This window comes from Vitis vinifera, chromosome 2, assembly GCF_030704535.1.
Source record: "Vitis vinifera cultivar Pinot Noir 40024 chromosome 2, ASM3070453v1".
Lineage (NCBI taxonomy): Eukaryota > Viridiplantae > Streptophyta > Magnoliopsida > Vitales > Vitaceae > Vitis > Vitis vinifera.
Window position 1 is genome coordinate 17,497,505 of NC_081806.1, and position 12,044 is coordinate 17,509,548.

General features: G+C 33.1%; 1 protein-coding gene across 1 annotated transcript; it reads right to left on the minus strand.

Moving 5' to 3' along the window:
• Positions 1-469: 469 nt before the first annotated feature.
• LOC100248203 (bifunctional nitrilase/nitrile hydratase NIT4B) lies at positions 470-2,579 on the minus strand. The gene is made up of 5 exons (XM_002269325.5): positions 2,449-2,579; positions 1,931-2,098; positions 1,492-1,785; positions 1,052-1,333; positions 470-879 (listed from the first exon to the last, which is right to left on the minus strand). The coding sequence occupies exons 1-5, from the start codon at positions 2,516-2,518 to the stop codon at positions 704-706; spliced, it is 990 nt and encodes a 329-aa protein (XP_002269361.3). The 5' UTR covers positions 2,519-2,579; the 3' UTR covers positions 470-703.
• Positions 2,580-12,044: the final 9,465 nt, after the last annotated feature.

Sequence of the window (12,044 nt, forward strand, 5' to 3'; positions counted from 1 at the left end):
AGTGATTCTATCTTTTCTAATACTTCAAAGTTATGAAGTGATTCTATCTTTTCTAATACTTCAAAGATAAATTTTTTTGAAGTATTAGAAAAATTAGAAACATTTCTTAAAATCACTACCCTTAACTATATTTAGATACTTTAACCATTTCAAATGCTACATGTTGTTTCCTTCTACATTTCCTCTTTATTTTGTTTTTCTCTTACATTTTTCCTCAAATTTTCTAAAAACCAAACATAACCTAAAAGAAAAGATAATTTGACTTATTTTGAAAGTTCTTTATATATATAGTTTATATGGAAAATTGTTTCATGTTAATTTAATAAAGCATTTATAATATTGAGATCGCTCTTTCATAATCATAAATTAACCTTTAGTTTCAACTTCTACAAGAGGCTAAATGAAAAAAGCTATCACAGAGGAGGCCTCAGCCAATGAGTAAGATGCACTGTTGTACCAAACAATAGGTGGAAAATACAATTTTATTAAGACTCTGAGACAAAAAAAAAAAAAAAAAGGATGATTTTACACTCAAAACAAGGATTTATTTATAATGAAGTGCAGTCTCCATATGCACATGTGACTGCATTTACAGCATAAAGAAAGACAAGGAAATTAACAAATGTTGGACTCATTGGAAAATCATACAAATTATTGAAGGAGGACCTTAGCTAAGCTAACTGTCTCCTAAATTGCCCATCTTTTATATATATTTGCATTCATCCGTCTCATCATCGTCTTTGATTTTAGATGGTGAGGATGTGAAAGTAACAGGAAGCAGTGGACGATTGTTCACTGTGAGGCTTAGCACATCAGCTCTCGAATAATGTCCTACCACATCGAACTGGAACTTTGCTTTAGGAATCTCTCCACGAACATCTGCATATCAAGTGATCATCAAAATATTTGATCAGCCCTTTTAAATATCAGAGAGTATCAAGTCTTCCATAAAACCGTGTTTGCAGTCCTTTTAAACCTAAAGAATTCACTCATTTGCCTTATCTGCATACTGAAATATTTGGATATACAATTGGAGAAGTTAGGGCCATACCAAGATCAGCTGTGAAGAGGCCTTCTCCTTCATAATTCGGTCCTGCTAGAATTTCGCCATGGGGCGAAATGATGACACTACCTCCTGCCCAAACAATGGAATCTGGAGTGACATCTTCTTCTGTAGGACTGTAAAGATACTCAGGTGGAGGTGGGTAATCTTTCCTCCGACAGAACTGGATGGGTGAAAGAACATAGCATCCACCCTCAATAGCAACGTGTCTCATTGTAGCTACCCATGTATCCCCGGAATCGGCAGTAGGAGCACAATATATCTCAATACCTATAGAGATGTACATTCGTATTTTGTGATCAATCAATCCCATATCAAAGCCATAATGTATTTCAAGCCTATTTATAGGCTAAAACCCTAACAACTTAAAAAAGAGTACTGAAGTATTTCAAGCCAAACCATATTAGTTAGTGAAGAAAAAGACATACCTTTGCCATACATTGCTGTCCTTAGAAGCGGCATTCTATTTTCCCAACAAATGACCGAACCAAGTTTTCCATATGGAGTGTCATAAACTGGAGTTGTCGAGCAATCTCCGAAACCCCAGACGAGCCGCTCCCAATATGTTGGCATGAGTTTCCTATGTTTTCCAAGGTAATTACCTTTAGGATCAAAGAAGAGAACAGTGCAATACAATGTGTATCCCTCTCTCTCAATAACACCTGTCACTAAGTAGACTCTGTATTTCGCAGCCATTGATGCCAATCTATCAACTTCAGGTCCTGAAAATACATTAATTTGAGATTAAAGATGAAACATGTCAGCTGAAGGTTCATCACAAAGCAGCATAAGTAGATTTTGTTTCAACAACTTATTAAGTGGCTCAGTTCTTTAGCTATTTAAGGGAGAAAAAGAGAGGTAATTGACCCGGAACATTAATGGCAGAAGCATGGTACTTGCGGAAACTTTCTTTCCCTCTTGGCGACCGGTCAGCGAAGTTATATCCTCGGGGATACCCACCGATAAATGCTTCAGGAAACACAACCAGTTGGGATCCCAGTGCAGCTGCTTCTTTCAAAAACCTCTCAGCCTTATCTGCTCTCAAAATCACATTGCAAGAAGTAAATTAATTGGTTGAATGGAGAGAATGAAAATTAACTTTTAAGAGATCCCGAATGACTTTTTGGTTGCTGAGAAAACTCAAGGAAAAACAGACCTAGATGAAACTTGAAACTCTCATATTTTCAGCTGTTTTGTAACTAAGAAAAGAGAAACCACCTCAACTCAACTCATCAAAATAATTGTAAAAGCAGTAATTCCTTGATTGGCAGCTGAAAATATGATCAGGGTTCAATCATCCTTTTCTTTTTTTCAGTCTCTGAGAAACCAATTAGATCACATATTCCATTACACAAGTTGCACAATTGAAAGAAATGGTACGTTACCTAGAGTGGCAGGAGTATCATAAAAGATACTAGAAGCTTGAACAACGGTGGCTCTAACAGTTGAAGACATTGCAGAAAATTGTATGTTTTTTCGTTTCCCCTTTGTTTGAGGATTCCTCACACTGCGTTCAGTATATATATTGCCCATGACATTGTGGACCAGCCACTTGACTTATACAAATTGAAAATGACTGAGTCATCTGTGAAAAGCAATTTAAGATAACATTCAAAATTAATAAGCTTTAATTTTTATTTATATATATATATACATAATCTACAAGTTGTTATCATTATATTTGAATAAAAAGAGGGACCCGCCCACATGCATGGATTCCATCCATCTAGCACACAGATAAATTGTCTTTAGTGGCGGCTGAGGCTTTCTATGACTTATACCATATATCTATACACCCCAGTATATAGCTAAAAACTGGGTAATGTATTGGCCCCTACCTAAAATTATTGATTGATTCAATGACAGCTATCTGAGAAAAATAAAAAAGGGAGAACTATTCTTACGCTTGCCTTGATTTAAGCAAATATACTTTTAATTAGGAATTCTAATTTTCATATTTTACCCCAAACAGATAATCAATAAAATTATTCTCCAAATATGTATTTTAATAGCAACAAAAATGAGAATTCCATAATTATCCCTTTTAAAATCTTTAATATGACAAGTCGTAATTTAATGTGTTTGGTAGCTCTCCTTTTTCTTTTTTTCTCCTCTACATCACTTTCTCCATATAATGTCTTTGATATCCTCTCCATATCATGTTGTTGATATCCTACCTTTGACATTTTTTTTTATCTATGTGTTGAAGTGACTACACTTTTAGATTTCTTTTCACTCTTTTAATATTTTCATATATATTTATTAACTTTAATAAATTTTTGAAAACATTAAACATAAAATTATAATATATGATAAATAATTAATGATAACAAATTAAATATAAATATAAGTATGAAATGGACAAAAAATAAAAAATTTATCCTACAAATAATAGACTATATAGTTTAAAATATTAGTTATAATAATATATTTGATACTTTAGAGTTTAGATTAAAAAATTATGTTTTATTTTTTAGAGGTTAGCATATAATATTTCCATTAAACAAAGATTTTTTTATATGAATCCTAAATAAAATGTTTATTTATTTTGCAAATTCTTATCATATGCGATATATATATATATATATATCATGTTATTTATAATTTTTATTATTTTGTGTCAAAATCACAGTCAATGATGATAATTTTAGTTAGTATAGAGCTCTTAAAAGGATGATATGATGTAACAAATATGAAGTTATTAATTATTTACTGATATTCTGGTTTTACTTTTATTAATCCTTATTCCATACATTATATTTTATGAGCATCCTAGTTTGACATTTCTTATACTATACATGGCTTAGGTGCATTAGAAGTTGCACGGAAGATCCAAGTTATAGATTCCTTTTTTAATTCAATATTTTAAAAAAAAAATTATACTTTCAGTCAATGTCTCATATTTCAAACACGTACACACTCTAGAATTTCTCGAATTGTAGTCTAGAATGTCAACTTAGTGTTTGATGAAAAAAGGTATAAACAAATATATGAAAAAAGTAATCAACAAGCATAGGATTCTATTTGAATAAAAAAGAGCCACTTACATGCATTGATAAAGGAAACTCCAACTCAGCTAGCATACAATCCATGCCAAAGCAGAATCTTTACGTAAGAAGTTGATAATGCAATTTGCCAGGAAGGAAAACTACTCTCCATATTTGTAATGTGGAAAATCAAGGTTGGAAGGAAATTTTCACTTACTTATTCTGTATAATATTCCCTTTTTTTTTTTTTTTTGTAAAGAAAGTATGTATTGTTTATTTATTTTTTAGAAAACAATTAGTAAAGTGTGGTGCGAATTCAACCTTTCAAAAATAGTTTCTATTCTTCATGGTATCGGAGCTAGTTAATCTAAAACAATCCAAAGCTTCCATGGAAACCCCAGAAAATGTTCTTAGCATTCAGGCTTTTCATCAATGCTCGAGCCTCATCTCCATCAAACTGAATATGTCCAATCTCCTTTTGTGGCACTCACAAGTTCTTCCTCTTGTGCGAAGCCTTGGATTAGTCCATCATCTCTCTGAAAATAGACACGCATAAGAGGGGATAATGGATAGTGAAACAAAGGAGACCTATGATTAGTCAATAGAGACATGGTCTCACAATGATGATCTACTTACCTCCTGGCTTCTTGGACCCATGACAGAAGAAGTGATTCTTTTATTGGATGGAACAGAGATTGCCTATGATGTTTGGAACTCTCTGGAAGAAAAACTCCTTCCAATGACCAAAGAGAAGGATATGCAATTGACCAATAGACTCCGAGGGCTGAAGAAAGGCACAAGGTCCCTTGATGAATATCTAAGGGAGTTCAAAGAAATTTTTGATGCATTAGCTACAGTTAGAAAACCAGTAAGTGACCTAGACAAAGTTTTTCAACTAGCTCAAGGTCTCATAACTAAATACATGGATTTTCGGGTGGCCATGTTATCAAAGCCACCATATCCCTCTTACAATCAATTTGTTCTGGCTCTACAAGGGCATGAACAAATGATTATGATAGAAAATGAAGAGAACAAAGAGTCAATAAACCATGAACAAGCCTATTTTACCCAATGAGGAAGACGAAGAAATCAAGGAGGAAGATTTCTTTCTAGAGGTCATGACTTCATTCTAGCAAGACGATTCAATCACAATGCTACCAATGACCAAAGGCAGAATGTTCATCCCAACACCAGAAATCCAAGAAATAGCTTCAACAACCAGCTTCCACCAGAACAAAAACTCCAAAAATCTAAAGGTACTCTTATTTACCAAATTTTTAATAAAGCTAACCATTCAGCTTTGGATTGCTAGAACAGATTCAACTATTTGTATCAATCAGAAGAGATTCCTCAAGCTTTGGCTGCTATGGCTCTAAATGAAGAAGATAAGGATCCTAATTTTTATGTGGACTCGAGAGCAAAAACCCATATAACAAATGACCTAGGTAAGATTACCCAAGTAATTCCATATAAAGGGCATGATGCAATTTTTGTTGGAAATAGAGAAGCTGTAAGAATCTCACAAATTGGTGAAGCTAGACTAAAAACTAAACATATAGATCTAAAGCTTAAAAAATTATTGGTTATTCCAAAAATTAAGAAAAAATTGTTATCCATTGGACAACGTACCTCTGATAACCCATGCTCCATAGAATTCTCATCAACTAGTTTTGTCATTAAGGATCAACTTCAACAAGTGCTAGCTAGAGGAACTAAGAAGAGAGGTCTCTATGCATTGGAGGAAAATGTGATTCAAGCCATGATAGTTACTAGGTCTAGCAAGGCACCATAAGAAGTGTGGCATCAACGCATGGGGAATCTGCAAACAAAATCTATAAAGCTTCTACAAGATAAGAATTTCATTGAAGTATCTAGTTGGATGAAATCAACAATAGTTTGTGTTAGTTTTCAATTAGGAAAAAGTTGTAAAGTTTCTTTTGGCTTAAAAAATAAAATTTCCAGCAATCTTCTTGAAAAAATTCATTGTGACTTATGGGGACTTGCACCAAATAATTCAACTCAAGGATACAAGTATTATGTTGTCTTTATTGATGATCATACTCACTATACATGGCTTTATCCCTTGAGAAGAAAATCAAATTTCTATGAATGTTTTTTGAAGTTTCAAAATCTGGTTGAGAATCAACTTGAAAGATAGATAAAAATCTTCCAAAGTGATGGTGGAGGTGAGTTTCAATCAATTAAATTTCAAAATCACCTAAGCAAGTGTGGAATTTTGCAACGAGTCTCATGCCCATGAACTCCAGAACAAAATGGGGTTGTAGAGAGAAAGCATAAACACATTGTTGAAATGGGTTTAACAATGCTTTTCAATGCCAAATTACCATTGAGTCTATGGGTAGATGCATTCCATACTGTCGTATACCTTATTAATCGACTGCCTTCCATGGTGTTGAAAATGTAGAGTCCATTCTTTATGTTTTTCAAACAATATCCAGAATATAGGAGCTTGAGAATTTTTTGTTGTCGATGTTTTCCATACCTTTGAGACTACGGGAAGAATAAATTCTCACCTAAGATATCTCCATGTGTTTTTATTGGATATAGCTCTCTACACAAGGGTTATAGATGCTTGCATCCTTCAACTAAAAGAGTTTACATATCTCATCATGTCATCTTCAATGAAAATTGCTTTCCTTATGCTAACTCTCTTGTTAAGAAAAATCATTTACAGATTCCTATAGAAATGGTATCATTCTCAACTTCAGATGTTTTTTGTGAGACTTAAAAAATGGATCACCAAACTAAGTCTTGGAAGGAGAACACTGCTAACCAATCAAGCAACTCCAAGAAGTTCAACCATTGGTCATGCACTACTAGGTAAAGAAACTGGTTTAGTGTTGACGGAAGAATTTCTACTAGTTGTATTACTAACCAAAATACAAAAGCATCATGTGTTAATCCGACTGGAACTCCCACTACTATTACTGTTGAAATTTCCACTATTGTTACTAGTAAAAATGACCATAATACCGTCATTACTACTGAAACTCCCACTGATGTTGCTCTTGGTTCTAGTGGCCACAATTTCAACACTGCAACTACTATTGGAACACTCTCCTAGATTGAGTCTACTAGTAGCTACAAGCCTGCCAATGTTAGTAATTTTCCTTATATCAGTAAGCACCTAGTAGTTGATCTCTCTTTCCCTTAAAAATGGCAGAAAAATGAGCATGTTGGTTCATCTCCGCAAAACAAATCCACCAGTCACAGTGTTGATGATGAAGTTCCTGATATTAGCAAGCAAATTGTTGTTGACATCTCTTCTCCTCAGGGCTAACACATAGATAACAAAGAAACTCATATGATCACCAGAAGTAAACTCAAGAATGATCCCAGTTTAAAGTCTCAAATGGTTACTTTTGTTGCCATAAGAAGTAATATTAGTGAGCCAAAAACATATTGTACAACATTGAAAATTCCCTATTGGTTCAAACAATGCAAGAGGAAATTAAGGATTTAATCCAAAATCGAACATGGGATTTGGTTCCTAGGCCTCCAACTGCAAATATTGTGGGTTCTAAATGGGTGTTTAAAACAAAGCTAAAGGAAGATGGAACCATAGATAGATACAAAGCACAATTAGTTGCTAGAGATTTTTCTCAAATACCGGGTTTGGACTTTGGAGAGACCTTCAGCCTAGTTATAAAGCATACTATAATCAGATTGATCCTTTCATTATCAGTAACCTTGGGGTGGACAATGAGGCAATCAGATGTTAAGAATGCCTTCATACATGGGTTTCTAAAGGAAAAAGTACTCATGGAACAACCTCCAGGATTTATAAACAAGGACTTTCTGAATCATGTCTACAAATTGAATTGTTCTCTTTATAGCCTTAAGCAAGCTCCAAGGGCCTAGTTAAATAAACTATTTCAATGTCTTCTTCATCTGGGGTTTTACTGTGGTAAAATAGACTCGTCTTTATTTATTCTTCGCAAAGGTCAGTCTATTGTTTTGCTACTTATCTATGTTGATGATATTATAGTCACAGGCAATGATAACAACATCATTAGTGACCTCATCAGCACCCTGAGTAGTGAATTTTCTCTCAAGGACTTAGGATTTTTGCATTATTTTTTGGGATTGGAGGTTAAATATCTTCTTAATGGGTTGTTTCTTTCTCAAACAAAGTACACTAGAGATCTCCTAGAGCACACAAAAATGATGGAGTGTACTCATATCAACACATCCATGGCTCTTAAGTCCATCATCACACCTTCTGATGAACAACCTATTGATCCTACATGATATAGGTAACTTGTTGGATTCCCCTAATATTTAACCTTCACAAGGCTTGATTTTGTGCATGCAGTAAACAAGGCCTACCAACATTTCCAAGCACCCACTAAAGTTGACTTGCAAGCTGTCAAACGCATCCTTAGATATTTGAAGGAAACAATGGAGCATGGAATCAGGTTTTTCAAGCAAAGTTCGCTTCGTCTCACTGGTTTTTGTGATGCTGATTGGGCAGGATGCACAAACACAAGAAGAAGCACATCTAGGTATTATATTTTTCTAGGAGCCAATTGTATCTCATGGTCCTCAAAGCGACAACCTACAATTTCTAGATCAAGCACCGAGGCCAAATATCGATCCCTTGCGTCCAGTGCTGCAGAAATAACTCGGCTTACTTTCCTTCTCCATGATATTGGCATTCAACTATGTGAACCTTCTCAATTTCTATGCGATAACCTCAGTGCCCTTCACATGACAGTACATCTCGTCTTCCATGCATGGTCCAAGCATATTGAGTTGGACTATCATTTTATTCGGAAAAAAAGTTGCAAGTGGAGTTTTGATTACTTGTTTCCTTCCATCGTCCTTACAAGTAGCTGATATATTCACAAAGACACTCCCTAAGACTTCATTCCAAGTCTTTCGATTCAAGCTAGGAGTGCACAAGTTACCACTCACTAGCTTGCAGGGGGCTAATAAAGGAAAGTCAAACTCAACTAGCATACAATCCATGCCAAAGCAATCTTTACGTGAGAAGTTAGTAATGCAATCTGCTAGGTAGGAAAACTACTCTCAATATTTGTAATGTGGAAAATCAAGGCTGGAAGGAAATCTTCACTTACCTGTTCTGTATAATATTCCCTTTTCTATGCAAATAAAGTATGTATTGTTTATTTATTTTTTAGAAAAAATCAGTAAAGCGTGGTACAAATTCAATCTTTCAAAAATAGTTTATGTTCTTCATGCATGGATAATAAATCCCATGGATAAATTGTATTTAGCAGCGGCTGAAGCTTTCTATATGACTAAAGAGAAAAAAAGTCATTAAAAAACTAATTGCCATGTGACTACGTCTACCAGTAGATAGTTGAGAACAAGGTCTAACTCTTAACCTTTTGTACTACCTTTACAAAGGAACACAAAATTGAGAGATTCAAAGGCAACTATAGTATAAATATTGTTTCATAAATTACTTTTCAAATTTAATTTGATAACAAAAATTTAGAATACAAAAGTATGAAAAATTTGTTCCATTCCCAAAATTTTTGCAAATAAAATTTTAAAGTAATAAATTAACACCATGACTCTTTTCACATCTTATTCTCCTTTCTATCAAAGAAATGATAGTAATAATCTTATCTATAAATTTTAAATGAGGCAAGATCATTGAATTTTTATTTTCTTTTATTTTCTTGTTATGTAATTATCAAACACATTTTTTTTTTAAGACAAAAAAAAATTAGACTGAAGAAATATATTTTTGCCCTGATTTAGTCACTTGGATTGCAATTCGAAGGATGGAAATAAAAGTGTATTCTTGGAGTTAAAGATCAATTGAAAGCTTAAAGCGGCTTGTTCTCGAATGAATTTAATGAATGACGAAGAATACATGTGTTGTAATTTTTTGGATTTGTAGGGGAATTTTATGAAGCTCTTTTCTCTTTGTCAGGCTTCTTTTTTTGTATGATTTTTTTTCTTCATCATTTTCATTCAAGGAAGTCGCATATATTTAGAGATGAAATTAAAAAATTAAATTTAGAATTCCTAAGATTTGATTACTTAATTAAAAAAAATTGGTTTCTTGATTTTAGCAACTTGTCTCCTCTATTAAGGAAGTTTGCTAATAAGAGAATATTTAATTATCATTTTCTTTTGACTTCAATTAGAAGATTTGATTCGTTTGTTCATAAAATTTGAAAACAAAAAAAAAAATTATTTCTATTTTTTTATTTCAATTGTTTAATTTAATTTGATTTTGGAAGACTTTATTTTATAGTTTTCCAAATTTTGTTACATGTCATTTTTTGAATTGCATGTTACATATTCAATATACATGACCCATCACTTATTAAGCATAAATTTCGTTGAGCTAAGGAGTTACAATTTTGAAGACTAATTTGATAGTATTTTAATCCACTAAAATTTTTTATGTCTACAAATGCCCCGTCTTCAAGACAAACACACACATGCATTGTCATGTATAAAAGATGAGTCTTGAAGTTAGCATTTTGAATCTTTAATATCCTTCTTTGATATTTTTTTTTTCAAAGAAATATTTTAATAGGAAATTTCCTATTTCAAAATACCTTTCTTCAACTTTTTCCAAAAACGACTTTATTTTCTTCCTTTTTTTCTACCTGGTATCAAGGAAAGACTTTGTGTTAATGGGAAAGTTTCTTATTTGAACATATATTTGCTTTTCTCATGGTATTTTCACTTCCAATTTATCATCCTACAAGAAGTCCTTCACCCTTGGTCGATTGTATCTTAGACTTGATCACATGCCTTTAACTTGTAATTCTTGCTCCACTTTATTTATTTTATTTTATTTTATTTTATTTTTAAAAAAGAATACAATGTATATGAGCAAGACCTTGAGCAAGAGGAGCAAGGTGGAGGGTGGAGCATGAGCTAGCCTTAGGGTAAGACCTTGAGCAAGAGAAGTAATGTGGAGTGTAGATCACAAACTTCTCTGGAGCATGGTAGGCATACCGTCACAGAATTGTCTTCCACATGGAGCATGGTAGGGTTTATACATATGATAGGGTGTGCCATCATGTAACAATGAAGAACAACAATCCATGGTGTACAATTGGGAACAACAATTCATGCTATCAAGCTTCAACATTTTTTTTTACCCCCATCTCCATTTTTTCAACTTCTTTTTTTTTTTTTTGTCCTTTTTTTTTCCCTTTTTTTAAGCATTGTTTTTAAGGAAGAAATAGGTTTGCCATCCCTTACTATGAGGTCAATATCCATCACTTGCAAAGACAAATTTGCTTTTTGATATTTTTTCTTCTTCAATAATTAACTTAACATTTTAATATATATATATATATTTTAACAAACTTGAATATTCATAATAAAATAAATATTTAATGTCTTTACTCATCCAAATTAGCTTGACTTGAATACTTAGTAGATCCATACTTAACACCCATGTAGACGAGCTGTAACCTTGATGGCAGGTTGTGTTGTATTTTCGACACTTAATGTGCCTTAAGAGTTAAAGTCTTCTCTCATACAAATTAGCTTGGTTTGGATGCACAATGGTGTGTAACTTTTTAACACTTTATTAAACTTGGAACCATATTTAACACCCACGTAGACAAGTCATAATCATGACATGGATCACTGTTTTATTTTTAGCTCTTAATGTGGCTTAAATATTAAATTCTTCACTCATACAAATTAAATTGGGTTAGATGCACAATGGTGTTCAACTTGTTAACAGTTAATTAAAATTAGAACCATATTTAACACCCATACAAACAAGTCATAACTTTGACGTGGAGCAGTGTTGTATCTTTGGCTTAATGCCGCTTAAGTGTTAAAGTCTTCACTCATATGAATTAGCTTCACTTAGATGCATAGTTGTATTATACTTTTTAACACTTAATTTAAATTTGGACCATATTGAAAACCCATGTGAACAAGACATAACCTTGTAGTGGTGTTATATTTTTGACACTTAATGTAGCTTAAATGCTAAAGTCTTCACTTCTATGAATTGG

Coding starts and splice junctions, on each gene's coding strand:
- LOC100248203 (XM_002269325.5), bottom strand. CDS start 2,518: ATGTCTTCAACTGTTAGAGCCACCGTTGTTCAAGCTTCTAGTATCTTT. Junction 1,786..1,930: donor TTCTGCCATTAATGTTCCGG/GTCAATTACCTC, acceptor ATGTATTTTCAG/GACCTGAAGTTGATAGATTG. Junction 880..1,051: donor CCTCTTCACAGCTGATCTTG/GTATGGCCCTAA, acceptor CTTGATATGCAG/ATGTTCGTGGAGAGATTCCT.